At 37.2% G+C, this 25,475-nt stretch overlaps 4 protein-coding genes across 7 annotated transcripts; 1 reads left to right on the top strand and 3 right to left on the bottom strand.

The window, feature by feature from the left end:
• Positions 1 to 85: 85 nt before the first annotated feature.
• prkag1 (protein kinase, AMP-activated, gamma 1 non-catalytic subunit) lies at positions 86 to 6,506 on the bottom strand. Its single transcript, XM_061042578.1, has 13 exons — positions 6,353 to 6,506; positions 5,503 to 5,554; positions 4,933 to 5,033; positions 4,764 to 4,845; positions 4,620 to 4,678; positions 4,479 to 4,524; positions 4,319 to 4,373; positions 3,560 to 3,686; positions 3,159 to 3,324; positions 3,020 to 3,057; positions 2,136 to 2,282; positions 1,913 to 2,012; positions 86 to 1,763 (listed from the first exon to the last, which is right to left on the bottom strand). The coding sequence occupies exons 1-13, from the start codon at positions 6,485 to 6,487 to the stop codon at positions 1,753 to 1,755; spliced, it is 1,119 nt and encodes a 372-aa protein (XP_060898561.1). The 5' UTR covers positions 6,488 to 6,506; the 3' UTR covers positions 86 to 1,752.
• Positions 6,507 to 7,373: 867 nt separating this feature from the next.
• Positions 7,374 to 12,482, bottom strand: rhebl1 (Ras homolog, mTORC1 binding like 1). Its single transcript, XM_061042575.1, has 8 exons — positions 12,062 to 12,482; positions 11,326 to 11,397; positions 11,153 to 11,220; positions 10,693 to 10,775; positions 10,268 to 10,324; positions 10,113 to 10,160; positions 9,186 to 9,267; positions 7,374 to 9,090 (listed from the first exon to the last, which is right to left on the bottom strand). Exons 1-8 carry the CDS (start codon positions 12,111 to 12,113, stop codon positions 8,998 to 9,000), a joined length of 555 nt encoding a protein of 184 aa, XP_060898558.1. The 5' UTR covers positions 12,114 to 12,482; the 3' UTR covers positions 7,374 to 8,997.
• Positions 12,483 to 14,776: 2,294 nt separating this feature from the next.
• LOC132977753 (zinc finger protein Eos-like) lies at positions 14,777 to 23,520 on the top strand. Of its 4 annotated transcripts, none has more exons than XM_061042569.1 (8): positions 14,777 to 14,893; positions 15,956 to 15,996; positions 16,094 to 16,198; positions 17,730 to 18,029; positions 18,294 to 18,461; positions 18,558 to 18,707; positions 18,932 to 19,063; positions 19,564 to 23,520. In XM_061042569.1, exons 2-8 carry the CDS (start codon positions 15,957 to 15,959, stop codon positions 20,436 to 20,438), a joined length of 1,770 nt encoding a protein of 589 aa, XP_060898552.1. In that variant the 5' UTR covers positions 14,777 to 14,893; position 15,956; the 3' UTR covers positions 20,439 to 23,520. The 4 variants fall into 4 exon arrangements, with proteins under 4 accessions (XP_060898552.1, XP_060898555.1, XP_060898551.1 ...); XM_061042568.1 differs by having other exon boundaries at positions 14,782 to 14,931; XM_061042571.1 differs by lacking the exon at positions 14,777 to 14,893 and adding an exon at positions 14,977 to 15,267.
• Positions 23,521 to 23,789: 269 nt separating this feature from the next.
• Positions 23,790 to 24,572, bottom strand: LOC132977755 (small ribosomal subunit protein eS26; the record flags this gene model as incomplete). Its single annotated transcript, XM_061042574.1, has 3 exons — positions 23,790 to 23,879; positions 24,125 to 24,255; positions 24,344 to 24,572. Coding segments are annotated over 3 exons (396 nt in total), but the record flags the coding sequence as incomplete, so codon positions are not given.
• Between the last annotated feature and the right edge of the window lie 903 nt (positions 24,573 to 25,475).

The following is a 25,475-nucleotide window of genomic DNA, read 5'->3' as shown; positions in this document are numbered from 1 at the left end:
AATGTGATCCTCTTTCAGATGTCCAAAATAATTATTTCTAGTGATGTAGAGAAAGGTAAATAATGTGATATGCAAGATGCAGACATTGAAAAGGAATTTACACTCTTTATTGCTCATCCTTTATATTATAATCTCGATACAGATTAGTACAAAAACTGTGCGTTTACATATAGTTGTACATGTTCAATTCATATATAGCTAAACGGGAAATGTGACATGTTCCTGGCTTTTCTTAAACAAAAAAGGAAATGTTCATATTTATTGGTTCTGGGAGAAAAAAAGTCCCGTTCAAATGCAAACAGCTGAATAGACCTGTTAGGTTATCAACTGTCCTGACTGTAACTGACATCGACATAGCACACCAAAAAGATATAAATCAAACAATGAACAAGAACACAAATCTTCTGAAATTGACCCTGGATTTTAAAGTGACAGGTCACTTCTTAGGGGGGCGGGAAGGTTGCAGTGTGGGTAACAGGCAGAAAATGTCAAATCTATTAAACTTTTGTTTTTTTCATCTTCACAACAGAGACAAAGGTGGCAGAACATAATACCCTTAATTATCTAGAGCCTGTTCACTCACATACAACGCAGGACTATTAACATTCACTTTGAACAGCAGCCTGAAGTGCTCTTCTACTTTGACACAACTAATTCAACCCTGAAGCCTCGATTTCTTCACGGACTGATTGGAGTCAATTGATTGAACTGTGTCTGACTTGACAGACGCAGACTCAATACCTTCAGGTCAGTGAAACGGTGGGTTCAAATTCTCGAAGAATGTAAAAAATTAACAAGTCCCGAGTCTGAACATGTTTTGTTGGACTTTGAACTGGCCTTTTTAATGTGCTATCCAGTAAGTGTTTTACATGTAACTGATTTGTAAAGACTACAGACTTGTACAGTGTCTTCAAGGTGTTGTGTTTAAATTATAAATAAAGCTAAATTATTATAATATTCACCCAAACGTATCACATTACTGTTTTTTTTATTCTGCACTTCATGTACGACACACAAAGACAAAAACTTCAGTAACTAAAATGTGTTACAAATCAAAACAGGATGGTTGTTCAGAGAAAATGATTTACTAAATGAACCCCGTACAAATTGTAATTTAACTGAATAAAATGAGTAAAGCCTGAAAACACCATTATATGTAAATGTGCATAGAATAAGGCTCAGGCAAATGTCATAACTCAATCTAGTGTTCTGACAAATTTAATATTTCTTTAATGACCCTTTTCATACACTTAATACACATCTAGTTTTAGACTTATAATAGCCAACAAAAGGCAGAACAGGTGAATCATTTTTTTTTCTGTAGCGAGTAACTGATTGTTTAATTCATATTATTGTGGATACATTTGTAATCAAGTCATAATCAATGGTTCTTCCCTACTCAGCTCAGCACAAGAAGCCATTGTGGCCAGGGTGATGAGAGGCTTCAGCTCCTCTTGTGCTTTCAGATGATCTCTCTCTCTGCTCCTTTTCTGGCTCAGAATTTGGCTACACATACAGGAGCTTCTCGTCTTGTGCTTCTACAGTTCTATATTGCTGTAATGCTAAAACATCATCTTTTTGCTGATGTGGAAGAACTATTATGTGAATGTAGGAAACCTGGTGACAAAAGCTGGATGGTGAGGAGACTTTAATATTCTGTCATTTTTCCCTTCTCAGATCTTAATTCTCTTTCACCTTTGATCTGACCTCCTTTTAAACATGTGCAGCCTTTCCTTGTTTTCAGTTACTTCTTCAAGCGGTGCCTGTGGACAGAAGAATCAAATTATGACTTCTAGTTTACCATGAAGACATTTAGGACAATTTAAGGACAGTAACTATACTTTAAATACAATGTCCTGTATGTCTATATAAAAACTTTAAACATCTTTGACAGCTACTCAGCTTTACTTACCCTGCTCTCCATCAGTAAGCACTAGTGCCTGGAGAATATCTGAAAGGGAGACGATTCCCTTCACGACATCCTGTTCATCCACTACCACCAGCCTGTGCACCTGAATGACACACAGGAGCATTGACGTTCAGTTTATCAAACACTGACAGGCAATACTAAAAATCAAGTGGGGTCAAAAGAGTCAGAAAAGATGGCTTCTTGGTATCGCATTTTGAACTCTCACCTCAGCCTCCACCAGTCTGTTGATGATGGCCTCCAGAGTCTCGTGTCTGTGGCAGGTCAGTACTCCTTCAAAGTACTGTGAGCGGTGCTGCAAGGCTTTGGTCACTGTCAAATCCAGGTTGTTGTATGTCTTCTCTGCTGCCAGGTTCTGTGATTAAACACAAGGCTTCAGGTTAAATGCGTCTTTATCTAAAATTGCACAAAATTATATATTTTTTGAAAGCTTTTTCCCCCCAATTTTTTGCCTTTATAGGACAGGACAGCTGAAGAGAGACAGGAATGATAGGAGGAGAGAGTGGTGGAAGACATGCAGCAAAGGATAGAGGTTCAGATTCAAACCTACGGCAGCTGCTGCGAGGACAATAGCCTCTGTACATGGGTCCCATGATATGACCATTTAACTATAGGGCTTCCTGCACAAAATGGTTCTTCAAGAGATGCATTTAAAATGTAAGCCGTGAGCCAAACTCCCAGAACAAAAGTGTCACTTTAGTAAGGATGAGTAAGACTTTGTGACACTGTGATTTTATATCCCAATATCACTATAATATCCATTATATGTATATTATCCCTGTATTACTGTGTCATAGCTGTCATAGATTCCAATTAGGAAGATGTCATGCTTTTTTCTCATATTTGATTGTAAACAGAATATTTGGAGGGGTACTGACTGATAATCAACTTTGACAAGCAATGAGAATGCATCATCACCATCGCCATTTGAAAGTTTGAGCATGTACCTATTATTTTCTGACATTTTAGGGTGATTAACCAAAAACGAATGTAAATTAATTGATGAGGAAAATAGAGCAATTAGAAGACACACTGCTTGTACTGATAAAGGTTGAAAATACAGTGAGTAGACATTGTCAGGTTACAACTTACTATGACATCAAATTTTGAGTATATATCCACCACTCGCCCTGCAAAAGAGAGAACGATATCAGCGCACACACAATATTCAACATGTGTCTGGTCATCAACATGAATTGAACGAGGGCGACATCTCCTCTAACCGACATACCTTTGTCATCCACAACAGGGAGCGCTGATACTCGCTGCTCAACAAAAATACCAAGCGCAGTGTAAAGCGGTGTGTCCGTGCGGACAACTGCTATATTCTGGAATGTCCCGATGTTCAGCTCCTCCAAGGTTAGACTCAAGAACGAGGGTTTCGGCATTTCTGATATCTGAATACAGTAATGAGAGATCATGCATTTTTGATCCACACTGTAGGGGAAATGGATTTTTCCGTAAAAAAAGTTTTATAGTATGCTGTTTTTTTGGTGTAGCTACTAGTTCCTACACTTTTCTACACATCGGATGGGTTACTATTGGACTCAAACATTGAAAAGGTGACCACAGATTGTTAAAGTATGTCACGTATTAGAAGTGGTAATGAGGAGAGAAGACAGAGGGACTTACAAAAAGCTTCAGGAACTTGAGAATCCGCTTGTGTGTGAGGATGTAAAGTGTGTTTCCAGTCAGTGGGTCGATTACAGGCAGTCTGTGGATCTTATTCTTCAGCAGTGATGATACTGCATCATACAAGCTGTGAACAGAAGAACAAATTATCAAGGTTTTTCAGAGGCAACCAGTTGTGAGATACTATGTAGCTGAGTGAAAATAAAAAGGATTGGAGACGTATTAAAAATGACGTTTATCTGCAGGTATCTTGGCAAAAGAAGCAATTATGCAAATGTAAGTTTAGTACAGAAGTTATACAGCAAATATTGAGTAAAAACAAAAATAATAATTCAGATCAGATCTCCCAGCAACCTTTTCTGTCTCTCAGTTCTCTCAGAACATGGCAGAAACAACTACACATTTGGAGTTGTATTATTGATAACTTTAACTTATTCATACATTTCAATCATTGACAATACAGAAACTGCTTATATTAATATCACTAACTTATTTCCAGGTTGTGCCTCAATGTACAGAGATATGGGTCAAAAGAATAGGGGTTGGAGGAGATTGTATTACACCTGAAACTTTAGTACATATAACCAGACAGTATTGACATTGTTTAAGAAAGACAAACTGTTAAGGCTAACTGCCACCGGCTAAGCCCTCTAGCTGTACGCCCCAACATGCAACAACAGTGTATTCAGGAAAATGAAATTTGAAACCAACAACCAAAATGATATTGACGACCAAGCATGAACAAGATCACACACTCACCTTGCATTAGGAGATATGCTAACCAAGGGCTTGAAAGAGTCTTGTAGATACAACTCTATTGTAAAAAAACAAAACAAAACAAAAAACAGAACAAATAAACACAAAATGTAGTTAGAAAGTAAATTACAGTAACAATTACTTTTCAGTTATCCATGCTCACCTCTCCATGTTTCTATTTTGTGCTCTTCCAACTCATATATCTGAACCTAGTACATAGAGAAAAAGAACAGGGACCTTTAAAGGGTACTGAGAAACAATTCAAGATGATGTCATCTTTAAAGGACTACAAAGACCATCTTACCAAGGGAGATTTGTAGTAACGATGAAGGATGTTTATAAAGTCTGTGATGGTTAGCATACCTGTGAAGATGCAGAGAAGCATCAAGTCAGTACTTAATCAAGTGTTAGACCAACTCAATGTGTTTTGACTAGAAATCATTCTTACCAACAAAGCACTGTTTCTTACTGTCCCATAGAGGTGCTGCTCTTACCCCGTTAGAAACAAGAGCAAAAAATGCCTTCTTGACCTGAAAAATAATTTACACAATGTTTGAAATGTGAAATATCCAATTGGAGATACATTCCACTTTTTAGATTCATCATTCATGTTTCACCTGTAGGGATGTATCAAACACGACCAATTTGGAGCTTGTAGGTACCAGGTCATAACACCGGTGGGACTTCATGAACCTGGTGTACACATTGTGCTCTGGGTCTGAAGGAATGAGAGAGAGAATAGAATAGAATTACTTTATTGATCCCAAACTGGGAAATTGTGGCGTTACAGCAACAGATTATCCAACACACAATATGAGTAAAAAACACAATGTTAGCAATCTAAACACAATATAATATTAAATACACAGTAAATAAGTACTAAAAGATATCAAAACTAAGAATGTGAATATATACAACCAGGATTTAACTGAGCATTACTAGTCTTAAATAGGAAGATTAAATATGGAAGATTAAATGTAAATGTGCAAGAACAGAGTAGTAAATGGACAGTATTGACATAAGTTAAAGTGCATGAGTGTAGACATATAATAAGCAGAAACTATACAATATAACGGCGAGTAGACAGACAAATGAAGTGAATGAGATGAGCTTTAAATCACACTTTCTGTGCTGTTAAATTTCACCCATTTTATGTTAGTGTTACAAGATTAAAACAAGTCATGTACCCTCTATCAATGCGTCCTTTTTGCACTCTAGATCATCAACAGGTACTGGAATCTGAAATAAAACAAATGAAGGTCATGAAGTTTCATTTTGTCTAGGTAACTGAAGGTTTAAGGGATCAGTCATTTATTCTTGTTAGACCTAAATAAATAGCAGTGACTTGCCTACCAATTATAATGATTTAGGTACAACCCTTATAATAGTTATGTTTATCCACAATGCTGTTATTAATGTAAGTGTAAGACAGGATAGGGAATGAGTATTCATCAAGATCTCTCCATAAACAAGTCCACTTTATTACCACGAAAGGTAATTATATCTTGTGTCAAGGTGTCAACCCTAAATACATATATATATATATATATATATATATATATATATATATATACGGTTATATGCATGGATATCTGAGATTAGCTCTTTAATTTAACAACATTACCCGGTTGGCAATACTTAGTGAGAAATGCTAAACCATAGTTATTACATGAGCAAAGTATCCTCGTCCAGCTAGCTAGCGTCATGGTTTGTTGTTGTCGTTTAGTGGAGGTGACTTTCCATTACAGCTCTCAGCTTTTACCTCCGTTATCCTACACTAACATTGTGTAGCAAATTGTTTTGTATGAGAAATGATTGTACATCGATATCAGCTCTTACGCCTTCGTCATATTCTCCGGGAACAATGTGTTTGTCTTCCTCTCAGTTACAACAAACGAGCTTGTCCTTATAGTTAGCTAGCCACTACCATTAGCATGCTTCTGAAAGTCTTCAAGTTGTAGAGGTAGACGGTAATTGAGAAGGTTTACTATGAAAGTTGACGATGTAGGCAACTTAAAAAAGGATTGGATAACTCACACACTCCATATTCCATTCGCCGTGTCGTCTGCCTGTATGTATGTAGGATCCAGGATCTTGAAACTTGCAACCCGCACAGGTCTTCCGCAACAACTGAGCAACTTGAATGGCAGTCTGATGGTTACCGTAATACATGTAGTGTTATCGCACCATAATCTCAAGTATGAAGCAGACTGCGAGGCAAACCGAAAGCAGCAATGTTGTACAGGCCTTCACACACTGCGGTCAAGCCAGCCGCTCCTCGCTTTTACATGGTGAAGTGAGCCGCCCCTAAATTTGAAGTGTCCACGTCTTCACACGACACCTACATATTGGAATATTCTCCCACTCACAGTAAGAGACTCACAAACATATGCAACCTTCAAAACACACCTCAAACAGTGGATAAAAGAAAAACAAGTCTGTGACCAGCTTTAACCTCTATTATTGTCTTGTGTCACTTGTGCCTTTGTATTTTATTTGTAATTTGTCTTTCTCTGTTACCTGCCTAGGGACAACAGATGGAAACTAGCACTGCTGCTATAATCTGGCATTTTTACAGCTGTAATTGTTACAGCTGTTCATTAATATGCACTGTCCCTAACAAATAAATACATACATACATATACACGGGTATTTATGGGTGCAGGTGAAGTTAAATCAAACAACACAAGTGGTTAATTAATGTACACGGGGTTACAGAAGAGCGCCACACAGTGGTAGGTTTAAATAGTGTTTGAAATATAATAAATTCATCTTATACATTGCTTTTTGAAAGCTTAAGTTTGAGGAAAAGCACGCATCATTTTCATTAAATTAGTCAGCCCTATAAATACATCGAAACGCCACAAAAATACAATAATACGCTGGTGTTCAAGGACAATTGTACTACACCTGGTTGACAATAGAAACGGCGATTTGCAAACTAATTTACTCACATCGCTGTCGAAGTGAAACTGACCAAAAATATAACAAGAATGAATGTTGACTGTGCATTAATAATGCTTTTTGCTACCTAAATAATGAAACAAAAGTCAACACATCAAATGAGTAACAGATTTATTTATATACAAAACTGTTTACAGCAAGATTTCTGAATTAACATTAACCCCCAAGGGTGTAATAATGTTCAGGTGTACAACACCACCTGCACCAAAGTATCAAGTGAACAGAAGAGGGTAGGGGTGGTGGGGGACCTTGAAGAGCACCTTAAGTCATGACGGGAAGAAGATGGGGGTGTTCGAAGAACTGTAAGGCACAAGACACAGCATCACCAGCTTCTCTTTAACCATCAGCAACCACCCGAAAAACTATCTATTCAGCAAAGCACTTGATAAAAAAAAAAAAAAAAACTTAGAATTACCCACTACAGGTACAACATCAGGATTATGAAGACAAATGCACATTGTGCCATGTCTTTGTAAGGCTACAAGAGCTAAGAGGAGAAGTCATTTAGGATCTTAAGTATCTGACAGTGACCATGCAAGTCCCAATATCCAATAAAAGGACAACATGCCAACTTGGCTTAGTTTTATTTGGCTGGCATGATCCATAGAATCCAAACCATGAGCTAACTTTGTGGCCTTCAGCCACTTAAAGTCCTGTGCAGTGTTCAATTCTATTTGAAAAAATAGCCAATCAACAATGTTCATAATTATATTGCATTTCAAACCATATATTCTACTAAAGGATATTGAAGGGATAGCACACCTGCACCACTCGGCATATAACCAATAATAAACTATCTTTGATTCTATGTATATTGTATAAAAAGGCCATGGCTGGTTAATACCAAAGATCTATTTATAGCTATAATAAATTTCTGAGGGATGTCAATAACATAACATCTCCATTACAGGAAATTAGAAGAATTAAACTGTTGATACAAAGATCTAATCCACTTCACAGAAGAGCTTTAAATGTGAGTTAAGATAAACAGATCCCTCCATTGTGAAGACACAAGAGTTCCAGAGTTCATTGGTGAAAGGTACCTGAAGATGAGTTGATAAATATAACAGTGACACAAACAGTGAGATTTCATGTGTGAAACCTCATTCCTGGGTGTTTAAGGAAATCCACTATTTGTGAGAAATACTGACATTTTCGCACCACATTTAAAGCAATGTGTACTGTGACTGTCACTGTCAAAAAAGACCTGCTAGATAATACCAATCCTTAGACGGTTACAAGTCCTCACTTGAGATTAGCTAAACTAGTCAGTTATGAGACATAAGCCAATGATGTCTCAGACGTCAGAACCCATTTTTAAGTTCTTGGAAAAAGTGTGATGCAATTCAAAAGAATCAAATACTTTTCAATTCTATTCTTTTTTCTTTTTTTTTAATGTTTTCTGGCTTAAGTCAAGGTCAAGATTTTCAGAAGTCATAGATAGCATTCCTGTACTAAAGAAAGTATTGGTTGACTTTGCTTCTTTGCCTTAAACAGAGATTAATCTTGCTCTTGGAAACTTCTACCTTTACATTCACCGGGATAGTTTGCAGACTGTCTTGGCAGTTGTCTTGCTATGGAAATCAAGATGGTATCATGGTGGAGCAGAAATCAATCTACTGCCATGTCTTGGTATTTGTGAGGTTGCGTTTTGTTGGCCGGTGAAGATGTGCCTCCTGTCTTCAGCAACTGAGTTTACTGATGTCCTGGATACACTCTTACATCACAGCACACTTCTTCTCCTCTTGGGGGGCATTTCCATCAGCTTTCTCCATCTCCAAAATGATCCGCTTGAAAACCTCCACTGCAGTCTTCATAGACAGAACATTGTCATCAGAGTGTCAGAAAAAAACAAAACTTTGCACTGCATCAATTAGCTTATAATGAAAAATATTTCTTATATTACCTCATTCTCCTTGGCTGAGGACTCCATGAACGCAGCACCCATGGTATCAGCAAGTTTCTTTCCCTCCTCTGGCTTAATAACTCTATGAAATATGGAATGAAAACTTCAGTCTACACAGAGAACTCTCTTTTTGTATAACAAACATATAGTGACTGAGCTCTTGTTTGAGTGGAATGCAACATAAAAGCAGAGCCAAAGAGGAAAGTATGTTGGATAGTTTCAAAGGTTACACATTAAAATATTCTTGATATCATTGATTGTCAAGATAGATATAATGTTGGTGCATCTCTAAAATACTTTTGTACATTACCCACCTGTCTTTGGCCTTCAAGTTTAAGACTTTTTTTGAAGGATTATAAATGCAGAGTAGACTGTATGTTCACTTACAAACTTCAGAGCGTGGTGCTCTTGTTCAAGCAAATATAACTCAATCAGGAGGGGAAAGCATTTTGGGGGGATTCTTTTGTGCTTAAATGTTTCATTGAGTGTGTCCCTTAAGGTAATGGCATATGATGGTCTCCAGAGCGATACATCATAATGGTACAAGACGACATGGTAAATGACTGAGCTGACGCAAAAAAAACAAACATGTTATCTAGTCCAGCAGTGCAGCATGAACATGGTGTGTTTCCTTTTTTGATATTTTGTGGGAAACCACAAAAAAGGTCTAAAGCCATTTTAAGACTTTGGTTACTAGGGCAATATATGTTAATAAGATCAAGACTTTTTTTCTTTGGATTTATTTCACAAAGCAAACCCAAGATATCGCCATGTTTATCTTTCATTTACCTAAACAAAAAGTGCTAGCCCTTCAAAATTGTCTGTGACGTTGAGTTTTAGATTCAAAGAATTCACGGTGTTATTACTTATCTGACAGGAACAACAAACGCAAAGTTTGTCCAGCAAAACTTTCATCATATTAATCACCTTTCCATGTGGAGGTCTTTTTTGTTCCCTACAAGAACAGTTGGGACTCTAAACAGGAAAAACAGAAGGAACAACAGTTGAGAAAAAGGTTTTATGGAACAACAAAAAGGGACAATTTTGGAAACAATGACTACAAAAGATTCAGTCACACTTACTGAATCTTCCCAACCATGTCCAGCATCTTGTCATGTAGAGCCTTCACAACTTCAAAACTGAAAAGAAACCACAAATAAAGTGCTTTTTAGATACACAACTGAACATCTAACTTGCTTTTACTTACTAATAATAATACCAAGTATAATAATTCAGTGCAAGTCCCAGGATGTTTAACTAGTTAAAACAACAGAAAAACAGTATTAAACCACATCAAAGATGAAAGCATTGAAAAATATGACTTAAGCCCTCTCAGATACAGTATTTTTAAGAATGAACAAAAATATTCTATCACGAACGGTAAAACTTTACAACTTCAATTATAATAATACAAGTATGGATTGTAAAAACACATTGATTTAGGAGTGCTAACTGTGTATTCCTCATTATTCACAACGATTTTTAAAGTTCTAAACCATCTTATTACCTTTTCGCAGAAGTCACTGAGTAAACAAGGACGTAACCATGGATATCCATTGTGTGGGATTGTGGAAAAATAGAGTACTCATCCTAGAGAAGAAGAGAGGTGTCAAGTTATTTGGAAAAATTGTACAAATGTGATGGGAAATATTATGCACAGTATAAACAACGTAAGAGTACAACTAAGCAAATAATTCAATACACCACAGAGAACACCGTAGAGAACGTACCACAGAAATGTTTCAACATTCTGGGAGATTTATCTATTGATGTTACAAAAATTACCACGACACCAAACACTAGACATTATTAAATAGAATCTTAAAAGACCAGAAAACTTTCCAATCAGACATCACATCATAATACCAGCAATGCATACATTTTAATTAAAGATCTAATATGTCATAATTGTCCATTTAAAACCAGTGGCTGTGTCAGATTGATGTGGTGAAAGATGAACAACTTACTTGTCCAGCTGTATCAACCAGCTGAAGATTAAAGTCCTGACCATTCACATTGACCAGTTTGTTAAAGGCTGGGGAGAGGGGGGAACTGGTTTTACTCAACATGTCTTTACATTTGAGACAAATCAGCTGTAACAGAAGCGATGTCTTTTTAAGGACACAATAATGATACATACTGTTTTCGATGGTGGGATCATAGGAGTCAACAAACTGTCCTTCCACAAACTGTATCGTGAGGGATGACTTTCCTGTGCAATGCAAACAATGAACAAATTAAGGAATACAAATTCATAAATCGTCTTAACATTTTGGAATCGTATCACAGGCTAATTCAGAGGCTAGTGAAGCTGTAGTGCTTATCACATAATTATAAACATTTTTAATTTCATATCCGTTCAACAGGTATGAAAAGTATGACGTTGACTGTCTCCAGTGTAGACACCAACAGAGTTAAATGTTAATATAATACTTTATGTGTTTACTGTATTTGATAGGTCGTTTAAGTGTACATCGGTCTTGTAAGGACATTTAAGAAATCCAAAGGTAAAAATGACGGTAACAAGCTTATTTACTTTGATAATCCACATAATATCGTTGTACAGTTACACACGACAGACTGAAAGTTTCGTCCGCCGCATCAACACTAAAGCAGGATGTCGTCGACCGAGCCACCTTTATTCACACCAACACGTCAGAAATAGTAGCAGATGGCTTCATCTATTCAACAGGATAACGTTTTTCTCAGTGTTGATTAGTAATCAGTTGCTTTGTGTAACACAAAGACGCGTGAACAAAGGTAACCACGCGTTACTAGTGTCAGTCGGACACATACAAGAGGAAAACAAAGCCAGGACTTTAGCATGTTAGCAAGCTAGCTGACTGGCATTAGCTGTACTCGTGTGCTTTACTCACCTACAGACCTGTAACCCATAACTGCAATCTTTCGATGTTTTGGTTGAGGCATTGTGAGGAAAACGGTGTTCAATTGGCTATGGTAAAGTAGACCGCCACCTAGTTTTACTACCGAAACAAACTTTTATCGCCACATTCGTCTCACGTCACGTGACAACAACAAACTTTTCAGAGCTGCCGCTCGAGCTCTCTGCTGGGCCTCGAGCTGGAAGTTCAGAGTTAAAGTACAGCAAGTACGACTCGTATTAAACCCAGGAAATGTCTCTCTCTGGACCATATATTGTAAAAGATGTCGATCGTTAATTGTAATTTATGAAATAGACGTTTCAACGGAAACATGAAACGAAAAAAAAAGGCTGTTCAAACACGACTACGATTTGCAAGTCAAACTGACGGAAACTGTCATTGTGTAAGCACACCGTCGTAAAACAAGCGAATACGTCAGAAGGGACATCGACGTGAATTTGTACAGCAGAGGTCACTCTTTGTGCATCCCCTTGGTTTGTACGCAACTAGCCATTTTAGACTTTTCCAGATCTTAAAAAAAAAACATCTGGAACATTTTGCAGGGCTTCATATGAAATGTGGTTTTCCATTGTTTCACTACACAACAATAAACAGAACTAAAGTATAATGGATTGTGAACGTCAACAGGTGGTCGGTCAAATCATACATTAACAGTTTTGGATCCAGGAATCCCTATCATGTATTGCTTGTCTGACCAACAACTTGTGACTGATTAACATAACTCAACATATGTAACGACCATTGGATAAAAACAAACAGGCCAAAAATACTTCATTGTAAAATTTAGCCTAAATAAACACGATCACTTCCGTAACAACAATATTACAAATAAACCTTCGAAGAAAAATAAATTATAGAGAATACAAAATCATCTTTTGACAAATGTAGTGTTTATGAATGATCAATGTTAATAACTAGGCTATTAAACTATATGGCGTAATTTCTGACACTATCTCTCTTTAGAAGGAACTAGTCATCATGTTTATGTATTGTGTTGAAAATGTTAAGAAAGAAAAGTTGGTGAGATAAAACGTAATTCATAGGCTGCATCTCATAAGGTTCAACTATTATGGACCAAACAAGATCATGATAAAGTATTGCCAATGAGACTATTGGCTTCTAAAAAAAAGTTATATATAAAACCATCTTAAAGGCTCTTTGCAAAGGCAAAACCCAAATTCCCTGCATGGTCGAATTTTGTTTAGACAGAACTAAAGTTTATAATTTCAAAGGTTTGACTTTGAAACAATTAAGGAGGTGTTGAAAATCTCATCACGTTACATTGTTGTATTTCTGGTATTGAAAAACTATTCAATAAAATGTGTTACCTGTTGATTGCACTGTTAATGAACTGCAACGTTTAAAAAAAACAAAAAAAAAACACCTTTGATATAATATGGTTAACTTGTCTTTTTTCCCTTTGATATAAAGGAGCAGTTTTGTTCTGTCTAAATAATGGTAAAAATGAATGAAAGGATGCTTTTTACAGTTAGGAATCACCATAACATATTGGTCTGTGTGTATAGGAATTTATTTAAAACAAGTTGGGAGTCATAGCCTTCAAATGCAGTAGTTTACAAGATATTTTAAACCGAAACAAAGAGTGTCTGCTTACGAAGTATAAGCAGCAATCTGCAATTCAGATTGCACCATCTGAATAAATGAATATTATTTACTTTAACTGATGTGTGTTCATATGCCGATTTGAAATCTTAACCACTCTTACATGTTACAGAAATGTGATACTTAAGGTTTTTTGATTGATTAAATTTATTTCAGACATATCAAATAAAATCAAACATATCAAAAATACAAAACAAAATGAAAAGCACGAAAATACAATAAACAAAAAACAATGTTCAAATTATTTCACAAAAAAAATAAAAATAAAAATAAAATTACATATATTCAATTGATATGCCTGAAAAGGAGTAGGAAGAAGTATAAAACGTATTTAATCCTACCCCTTTTCCACAGCTCAATAATTAATATTTATTAAATTAAATTAACTTCCTGTGTTCCTTATAATCTCTATCTATATACAATTTGCTATACTATATTTATGACACTATATTTGATATTTACAATCCAATGACTTTCCATACATATATATGGTATACACTACATATATACTTGATATACTATGATTTTTTATAATTTATATATTTATACAATCCATATATCTATATCTATATATACATATCTATTTGTACAATTTGATGTACTATATTTACATTTTATATATTTATACAATCCTTATATCTATATCTATATATACATATCTATTTGTACAATTTGATGTACTATATTTACATTTTATATATTTATACAATCCTTATATCTATACAGTTTGGTACAGTATGTTTACAATTATACATTTAATACAATCTATATCTATATATACAATTTGATATAGGCTACTATATGTACAATTTACATATATATAATACACATTCACATACACCTGTGTATACAAAACTTGTAAACCCAATTATTATTATTATTGTTATTATATTTATTTTATTATTATTATTTTAAAGCTTCTTAAAGCTCTCCCTCATCCCTGTACCTTTTCATATAAGAATGGTCACTGTGTGTGTGTGTGTGTGTGTGTGTGTGTGTGTGTGTGTGTGTGTGTGTGTGTGTGTGTGTGTGTGTGTGTGTGTGTGTGTGTGTGTGTGAGCTACATTTGAGGAATCCAACCGGAAATTGTCTGGAGCAGAGGGTAACCGCTGCCGGGAGATGCTGCCGTCATAAACAGGCAGATGAAAATACCGAATAAACTCACTGAAACGGCCCTGACAGGTAGGAGGAATGCGCCTGATGTGCGGGGATCCGTACAAGTAACGTAATTTCCTTCTGCCTCCGCTGTGACATGTTGTTAAAGTCAGCTCCAGCCCTTCAGGGAAGGCAAGTTAGCTAGCTAACAACCAAGTGGCTAACAGTAGCATCTGGGAGGCGGTGGGTGCCATAGCAACCGTTTAGGAAACAATACTGAGACGCTAGCTAGCTTACACAGTAGAGGCTAACCTCGGTTTGTTATGCTAGCGTCAAACATACCGTTGTCGATACTTGAATGTCCAATTTAATATTAGTCAGCCAAGTTATGCCACAACGTCGTTATTTGTCTTGTTCCTTCGCCCACATTACTTAGCGGTCAGTCTGCTAAACGCTTCAATGTAAGCTGTTGACGATGGCAAAGGGTTGTAACCTTGTGATGTTTAGTCTAGCTAGCTTGGCTTAAGGGTAGTTTTCATCACAAGCAGTAAGCTAACGTTAGCCAGTAAGGCCCACCCGTAAACTTAAGTTATCTGTTATCTGGCCAAGCGCTATCTGTGTCTGTGGTGGGCTACACGTTGTTTTTACAGAGAGGCCTGGCATTGAGTTAGCTGTACATTGAATTACTTCATCACTGTTGTCTGAGGCCAGACTCAGCCAATCAGCTGATATATTGTTAATGTCAGAGTTTGCGTTAAGTTAGCTTCTAAATTAGTTTCCCTTTTTTCCTTAAAGGAGCAATACGCCTCCATCAGCTAATCTTTTTATATTGTTTTTGCAATTGTTTAATATTTTAGTCAAACATTGCTGCAGGGTATGTGAAATCAACATCACTTAATCTTTAATTGATTTTGAAAGACTAGGTTGCATTTAGAGATTTGTTGTCTTGTCTGATACCAGTTTGGCCTCCCATGCATCCGTGAATTGAATATCATAATGTGACATGTCCAAGACCTGTAAATACTAAATGTTTCTTTCTTCGTGATTAATGTGGAATTGTGGTGCCTGAGTACAGTCTTAACTCTGACAAATATGTGAGACTCAATCAGCATCATCCTAACATCTGACATCATATTTCATATTGACTAGTATGGACGTTGAAGACTGCAATGGCCAGTCTTACATATCAGGTAGGATTACAGTTTATTTTCTCACTGATATACCTTCCTACAAAGTTATGCAAAATATAAGTATGACAAAAATGCTTTTCTTCCCCTCTGGTTTCAGCAAGTGGAGACTCTTCAATGGAGAGGGAGTTTCCTGGGGCCCTTAGAGGACCAACAGCGAGCACTCCAAACAGCAAAGAGGGCTCTCCTAGTCGCTCCCTCAGTGGTCAGTATGAAAGCAAGTCTGAATCGTACAAAAGAACAATGTAAATCTTTGGTTATGGTTTTAATTATGTCCAAGTAAATCATGGGGTCATATATCATTTCATTTCATATTTGATTTATTTGCTCATTTTAGTGTTTGGTTCCCACAAAATATAACACTGTCCATAAGCAAAAAGGAGCAGGAAGAAGAAAACTTATAATACCTGCCCCTTTCTTAATAACAAAATATACTATTGAAACAGAATAAGATGGCTAACCTGTTGTTTTCTTTTCTTTCACAAAACAAAAATAAATCAACAATATAGAAACAATCAAATACAATCATTTAGATTTACTCAATAAATTCATAATTTCCCAAAACTCTTTCTTTATACATTTCTTCAAATTGTATAATACTTGAGCTGCCTTTTAAGTGATTGTCGAGAGAATTCATTTATCTCCATTTACTGAACTACACATTTGTTTTAATGTAGTGTGTGCAAATGGAAAATAAAATTCAATCTCAGTTTATTATCCTCCTCATTAGATGTAAACACAAACAACTTCTGAACATTTTCAGGCAATGATCTATTTCTGTATTTAAACATTACTAGTAATGTTTTCAAATGAACTAGATCTTGAAATTTCAATACATGTGAGCGGATAAATAGTCTGTTAGTATGTACTCTAATGTTCACCTTGTTTATGAGTCTGATCGCTCTTTTCTGTAACACATACAAAGGTTTAGTGTTGGTCGCATACATGTTACCTCGGTACAATAACTAAAATATGGAAGAACAAGCGAACAATACAACATATGGAGAGAAAGCAGAATCCAAACTGTCCTTTATTCTGTACAAAACACCAATCAATATATCATTGTATTGTGCTTTTTGAAATGTCCATATGTTGTGTAATAGTTTAACATTATATTTACAACAATTTTATTACTCAAATGACAGGGGTGGCTGTGGCTCAGTGCTAGGTTGGGGGTTCGATCCCCAGCTCCTGCAGCCCCATGTCCGTTGTGTCCTGGGGCAAGACCTCACTGCTTTGGCGGTGGCGTAGGAATTTGTATGATGTGTATATATATATATATATATATATATATATATATATATAGTTAATACTGATGGACACTACAAAGCAGCATCTGCCATCAGTGTGTGAATGTGGGGTGAATGGGTAGGCGTGACCTGGGGTGTAAAAGCACTTTGAATAGACAGAACACTAGAAAAGTGCTATACAAGCTAAAGACCATTTACTTTATACAGCTATATTAACCTGCCAAGAGACTGCAGTTGCAAACTAGCTCTAACCTAACTCTAGCGCAATGCATCAAATGGCAACATTTTTGTTTCATATTGTACATGGTCCCTTAACAACTAAAATAAATAAATAAAAATTAATATGCTCTGTATTTACAATGGACGCCACTCTCTTCCGTCAACTTGTGACTATGTCTTTTCTATTGTCCTTTTCTCCTCAATCTGTCAACATGTTGGTTAAATATGTGATTTCATTCAAGCATTTCTTTATGCTTGACTCTGTAGCCAACTCCATTAAAGTGGAGCTGTACAGTGATGAAGACCTTGGTCGCAGTACTGAAGATGAGAGAGGAGAACGGGTCGAGGAAGGAGGTCCAGAGCATGGTTCTGACCCTGTTGGAGGCTACAGGCAGCCCAGCAAATTGCCCCTTGGGGACAATAACGACTTTCCAATCCAATCCCCCAACCCAGATACCATACCCACTGGAGCCCCAAGAATGCCAAATGGAAAGCTCATGTGTGACATCTGTGGAATGATCTGCATTGGGCCTAATGTTCTCATGGTGCACAAACGCAGCCATACAGGTGACTGATCAGTTTAGGAGAAAACATGCATTCACTTCAAAAAATATTTCAAAAAAAAGTTGGATACAGACATATCTTAATATTTCTTAACTGTTACTTAGTTGTTATATAACCCTAGATAATGGTTGATTGCCTTAAATTATTTTAAACCACCTATACATACCAATAGGAGAAATAAAAAGAGTGAATATTGCACAATGCCCAATGTGTTGGACGCCTAATAGGGGAAATGAAGTCGGTTTGACGAATTGGATCTATTTCCAGGTGAGCGACCATTCCAGTGTAATCAATGTGGAGCATCCTTCACCCAAAAGGGTAACCTGCTCCGCCACATCAAGCTGCACTCAGGTGAGAAGCCCTTTAAATGTCCTTTCTGCAGCTATGCCTGTCGAAGAAGAGATGCACTAACTGGTCACCTTCGCACTCATGCAGGTACGATACATCCCAGCTAACAAATTTAATCTATTTTCTTTGCTCATGATAGTGTACAATAACACTAATAATGCAACCTTCCCATTATTTTCCCAGTGTCCTCGCCGACTGTAGGGAAACCATACAAGTGCAGTTATTGTGGCCGTAGTTACAAGCAGCAGAGCACCCTGGAGGAGCACCGTGAGCGTTGCCACAGCTACTTACAGAGTGTGGAGTCGCAGCAGCCATCCAGTGCACAGAATCCAGGTACTGTTTCTGGTGTTCATTGAGAATTCCTGTCAGAAGTTAAGTGTAATTATTCAGACGAGAATGTACATCACAACAATTTACTGCCTCAACAAAGCTAGGTGGACAACCACTGCTTGGTTCCCTTTCCATTACATTTTGGTATACACTGCACTGTAATGAAAAACAAGCCTCCAACTTAATCACCCCAAAATAACATTACAATTTGTTTGTATTCTGTGCAGGAGAGGAGATGAGAGAGCTAGAGTTTATGCCCGACTCTCTACTGCAACCCTCCTCAGACAAGATGGCATTTATTGATCGGCTTGCCAACAGTATCACCAAACGCAAGAGATCCACACCACAAAAATTTGTAGGTGAGCATTTGTTCTCAGTGTGGACAGCTTGAGGAAACTGAATTGGAAAACAGATAAAAAAGTAATGCTTTTTTCTGTTCAAACATCTATGATTATCCATTGCTCCGAATCAAATGTTGAAGGGAAACAAGATTTTATGGGCTGATTTTATGAGTTGTTATTTCTACAATAGAAGATACAGGCTCAGAACAATAAAACAAAATCAAACTGTGACTGAGTGAAAAAAGAGAATCCTGATAAACATGAACTAAAGCCTACACACACAAAAAAAATTAGATGGATGTCATCACTTCGATTTTTTTTTTTATATTCCTTGCAACTACAGGGTATATATTTAAACTTTTGGAATTTCAGAAAGGAAATACATAAATCTTGACTCTGAAAGAACTTTCATCTAAGTGCTTTCATCTATGCTTGTAATAATATTTTTAAAAATGTCTGTATAAAAATACAGATTCTTGCAAAGCTTCTAGTAATTAAGATCGTGTTTCCTCATGCAGGACAGAAGCTTATACGCCTCAACCTGGCAGATGCACCTTATGAGCTCAGTGCTGGTTTGGATAAAGACAGGGAGATGCACACAGGGGACCTTGAAGCTCAGCACTTTACTGGTCTGGGAGGAGAATATGCTGGTGTAGAGGGTAATGGAGGAGACACACTGAGGCCTCTACACCTTCCCACCACTCATCCTTCATGTTTATCAGAACTAAGGTCAGTCCACAGCTCAGTTCACCCCTCTGGAGCTCTGGGCCCAAGGTTGGATTGTACAGGTACTGGAGCTAGGCTGGGAGCTGTAGGTGTAGGAGGGAGGGAGGCTGCAGAGGGTCATGAAGATCTCCCAGCAGCGCGGAGTCACGCACCTTCCCCTAGCAATGGTTGCCAGGACTCTACTGACACAGAGAGCATGCCGGATGAGCCATGCAACAGCACTGCACCGACTCCAACTCTACACAGCAACAACCGCGACCATCTCCTTCACTCTAACAACCATCACTCAGCGCCTCCTCATCACGCACACCACAGGAGTCGGGAGAGATACAGTCCCAGCCATGCCAAAGATAGGGAGGTGAAAAGAGAGGATGTGGGTCACTCAGCTCTCCCAACTCCTACCCTCGCACCAACTCCCAGCTCACCCACAGCACCCTCCTCTACCTCTAGAGAGGCTTTTCGGGTTGTAGACGGGGAGGGTCGAGCTGTGCGATCTTTCCGCTGTGAACACTGTCGTGTGCTTTTCCTGGACCACGTCATGTTTACCATCCACATGGGCTGCCATGGGTTCAGGCAGCCTTTCGAGTGTAACATCTGCGGCCACCGAAGCCAAGACCGCTATGAATTTTCTTCACACATTGTCCGTGGGGAGCACATCCTCGACTGAAGAAAAATGGCGGACAATCTGCTTCAGATCGAGCTGATTTTACACTGAGACAAGGACCTTTCTGGGTTTGGTCTGCACAATCGTTTAAAGAGACAAAGAGGAAGACAAAATGATAGGAATCTCTCAAACAGGCTGTGATGAAGTTAGCATTGATGACAGGTTTATTTGTGTTTTTTCTTAAATTTTAAAATGGTCCTTATTAATTTGAATGCACTTTGAACAATGGACCAATTTAAAATGCACTTTAATCAAATTTAATCCAAAGTAGATGAAGAGCCAAAGCACTTTTTTCATCTGCACATGTGCCTTGCTCTGAGTCAGGATTCAAACCTGATGCACAAATTGACAAATCTGATGTTTGTCAAGAACCTGAAAGCTTTCACTTTTCATGCACTTTAATGGAGATAAAACAAATGAATACTTTAATCAAATAAAGTTCATAGGTTCACCTACATTGGATTCTTAAGAAATTGTATTACCTTGCTCTTAGAGAACTTAATTTGGAACAATTCTCTGACTGATGTTGCGGGTGGCAATGTTTTTATCGAACTTGGGGTTCCTTCTGTACCATATAAAGCTTGATATAATGTGAGACGAAGTGCAGACCAAACTCAGAAACCGGGTCCAAGTCGACTGGATGTGTTTGCGGGGTCGTTGATGAATTAAAAACTGCACTTTTCTTGTTAACAGGGTTGGGTTGGACATTTTTGAGTGTGTGTTTGAGATAGAGGAAGAACATGACAGCCTGATGTTTTTTGGAGGTGAAGTTGAATAGGTAAGGTGGAAAATGAAGGCCTTTGTGTGAATGCTATGTGGGGCAGTGTATGAAATGTTTGTTGTTGTTTTGTTTTTCTTTTCTATGACTGCTTTGGTTGCACTGATACGTACCAGAATACTTAAATTATATTAAACTATTTTATGGAATACATTGATCTGCACATTTCTCTCAAAGTGTGAGAAAAACTAATGGAAGGTTTTTTTCTCACCGGGGGGAAGGGGTACGAGATTCACTGCCACAGTTTTAGAGATTACTGAAGCGGGTAGGATCATTACAAGTCTTAAACATTTTCCCTTTCATAACTACATATAAGTGAAAACTATCAGTCATTGTTTATGATATATTCAAATCTTATTTTGTTGTTCTATCTCATTGTGATGTGCCTTTCTTCACCCTGATCACACCTTGTTGAGCAGGCTGAAGGACATAAACTTCCACAGTCATATCTTAAGGATCATTGTGGCTGATTATATTGACCATGAGTCACAGAATTGCTTTAAAGTTTTTAAACTAAAGGTTCTGGCTAATAGCTTTGCACAACGATTATCTTCTCCTGTATAACTTAAGATGGATTGATTTTCGGGAATGAATCAGCAAAGAACTTTGATTAATGACTTCATGTGCATGGCACTTGGCACAAGCTTTTATGACATGAACTAGTGCAGTTTGGAGTGACAGTTTACTACAGTCCTAAGTTTCATTAAAACAAATGTTATTTGACAGAGTTGTCTTTCACTGGTTTGACAAATGACTTTTTGTCTGCTAAAGAAAACGTGGGGTATTTTTAAATCACCAAAATCTTTTCAGATTCCTAACGCAGACTGAACAGAAACAAAGGCTTTACATGGATATTTAGTATTAGTGTTGTGACTGGTTCATTGGTTTCGTCTGATTTCAATAGTGGTGTAGATGGGCAGAAGCTCTGAACTACCGTTTCTGTTTTTGGAATAAAAAGGTACTTGCTTTTAAATTCTTTTTAGATCGCTGTGGCTCTATACAGCGCCACCGGTTCTAATAATGGTTCCTCCATGGCCAAAGAACCACCACTTCTTACTTTCAAGCACTTTTCTTATGAATGGCTAAATAAAAAATTATAAATCTTATCTATATTTGTACAGAAGAGTATGAAGAAGGAGGCAGCTGTGGTTTCTTCTCATTACTCTTCTTGTCAGTAAAACCCTGTAGATGTAGACACAGACTTTTGGTTCTCTTTCAAATAAATATCACAACTGCTAATCTCCATTTACTTTTCATTTTAACAACTGTTACAAGTTCTTAAGTGGACCTACATTTGTTTTTGATTTATTTGTAAAGGACGTTGGTTTCTATCCACTTTGCTGTATGAGATTTAAGAGATAGAAAGTTACTCAGACACAATGCACTGCAATGATTGTCTCAGTTTAGAAACACAAGCATACATTCAAGGTTTTAATGTTCTTTTTCAGTCCCTATGTACTTTCCTTTTACAGCAATTTAATCCTGCCTTAACACAGGTGTAGACTGATGTAGTTTCCTGAATCCTAACCCAGAACAAATTTGAATTGACTTTAATGTTAAAGATTAAACACAAAAGTTGTCATGTCAGTTTTGATGGCCATAAAATGCTTTGACCAAGCATGTACATCGTTCACCCTACTTCCTTGTGTATTTTCTGTTTGCTGGCGACCGTCTGCACAAAAGCCAAGGTGCAATTCTTCTACCATTTGGTGTGATGTGTTGTTGATGTTACTGTTGTGCCTTTAGCCCAAGGTCTGTGTTATTTACTTACCAGTTAAAAATCTCACATTTCTGTTATAAGTGAATTTCTCACTTTTAGAGCCCATCTTTCAAGAGCTCCACATTGTTTAGGCCATATTTGAAATTGTTGTACACCATCTGTACACTTGAACTAAACCCACTGGCTTGAACCAGTTTGATTAAATAGTCCCTCATTGATGCATCAGAACCATAGGTTCTAAGTAATGCAGACTGCTAGGAGCCAAAGATATAACTTGAGATACAATGTGCAAAACCTCCAAACAGAGCTGAAGCCGAAGCTTTTTTTGACTGTGTGAAAATGTTACATATTTTTAGATTCCATTAATTGGCAAAATCCACAGCAGTCTCATCTTTTTTTTTTATAAAGTAATTTAAAAAAAGCCCATTTCTGTTATTAAGGGATGTAGATTTTTTAAATATATAAATATTTTGTGTTATGTAGTTTTTAAACCTGATGCATGTCAAACCACTGTTTGCTCCTCAGCCACCTTTCTGTTGTAGTCTTAAGGACAACCAAATAAACTGTCTACTCCAACTCTGAAACAAGCTCAGTTCTAGTTTTGTTATTTATGGTTTAAATGTTTCTTTTTAAAACATCTCTTTTCCTCCAGATTTCTCTAAAACAGTTTGCTACTGCTTGAAATAACTGCACAGCCTTTGTAATGTATAAAATGTCATGATGCTCTTGGGTAATAGTTCTGAAACTAGTTTTGTACTCTAAGAAACAACTACAAATAAGGTTCTAAAAGGTTTGTTATTTACAAAAACTACACAACCAAATACATTGGAAGAACAACAACTGAATACATGGAAGGTTTTGTACAATTTTGTATTTATTTGTCAAGAGTACAGCATCTTCCAATTCTGCTTTACATGGGCTTTGGAGGAGCTCTTGGTGCACCAGCCTGTAAAAAAGAGAAAAAAAGAGACTTAAATGTCTATAGCAGAGAGAAAAAAAAAATTTCATGTGGAAGTTACTTGTCATAAATAGGTTGAACAAATAAACTGTTGTGATGACCATGTGTTTTAACTTCCCTGTGCTCTTTTTCTACAATTATTTACAGTCAAATAGTCCATAGAAGTGCATTCACTCAACACTTCATGATGTACTATACAAAAAAAATTATAAATATATAATGATGAAAAGTACCTGGGGCCTGAATCTGGGTGGTGGAGTGCGGTCTTTCCTGGCCTCACAGGAGCGATTCCTCACCACCTTACTGTGGATGGCACAGCTGACACAGTAGTGCAGCTTCACGTAGAGCTTTGGTAGAACATAGGCTGCAGACGGGACACAGTGGAGAAAGCTTAGGAAAAGCAACAATGACAAATAGAAAGACAAGTTATTAAGACAAAAGCAGACACTTACGGTCAAAGACGCTAGCCTCTGTGATATCCCTCACAGCCGCAGCCTCCACTATGTTCCTGATGACAAACTTCTTGATGGCCTTGTCCTTTGGGACACAACGGGCACAGTTGGTGCAACGGATGGGTTGCACATGCCCGCGGCCCTTCTTTGCACGACCGTTATTCCTCCTCTTCTTGGTCTGTGGGGAGAGAGAGAGAGAGTCACAATTACAAAGATGTAATAACAGACAGTATCAGAAAGTGTTGGGTACTTTAATGTGTTTTACAATAACTGTCCAATACCAAAGAACCAACATGGCTTATTAGATTCAGACAAAACAGTTCAGATTAATTCTATAACTTTCATGCCCAAAATGTGGTTATAAATCTAACTTATTTTAGTATGAAAACATTAAAAACAATACTCAGTTAGACTAAGGTCTGTAATGCCCACCAGTGAGCTAGTTAATTAAACGTAACATCAAAACAAATGTCCTCAAACTCTCAACAATTTGTAATTTTAGAGACATTTTTAAACTGATTATCGAGTCTAAAAAAAAAAGTGACAGTGTCACTACTATAAGTGGGAAACGACAATTTGAAGATTAAAAGGAAGACAAACTCTTGCACTTTAGCAGTCTGATTCCCTATGCCAATATGGAATACCGATAAAATGAAGGTTAATTCAGTTTCAGACCTTGCAAGCCTTGTTTGACACGGCATCTTAAAATGTGTTCCTGTCGGCTGCCATTGTTACCCGTTTTTCATTAAAATAGTTTCTCTTTCTCGGTAATAACTGATGCGTTCGTATACTCTAGCAAGTGAAACTCGGAAAAATACAAAAATTCTCAAGCCACGCTACGTTTTTGCGACAGTCAGTCACTGTAGCGTTACCTTTTGCGAGCTCCAGGAACACATGCATTACACAGTTAGCCTGCTTACGGTTAGCATTAGGCCCCAAGTATTTTTTTTAATCACAAAGACCAACAGTTTAGGATTATAGCCCATTTCGTGTCTTAGTAAAATGATTATAACATCCAAACACATACAATTATGTATATTTTCATGACTTAAATGACCTTTTTTGTCTATTTTGCCATGCGGCCACCGCTGAAACACACTCACCATGTTGCACGAGAAGCTGGAAAGAGAAC

Source organism: Labrus mixtus, chromosome 7, assembly GCF_963584025.1.
Source record: "Labrus mixtus chromosome 7, fLabMix1.1, whole genome shotgun sequence".
In the NCBI taxonomy this organism is placed as follows: Eukaryota; Metazoa; Chordata; class Actinopteri; order Labriformes; family Labridae; genus Labrus; species Labrus mixtus.
This window is presented reverse-complemented; position numbering and strand designations above follow the sequence as displayed.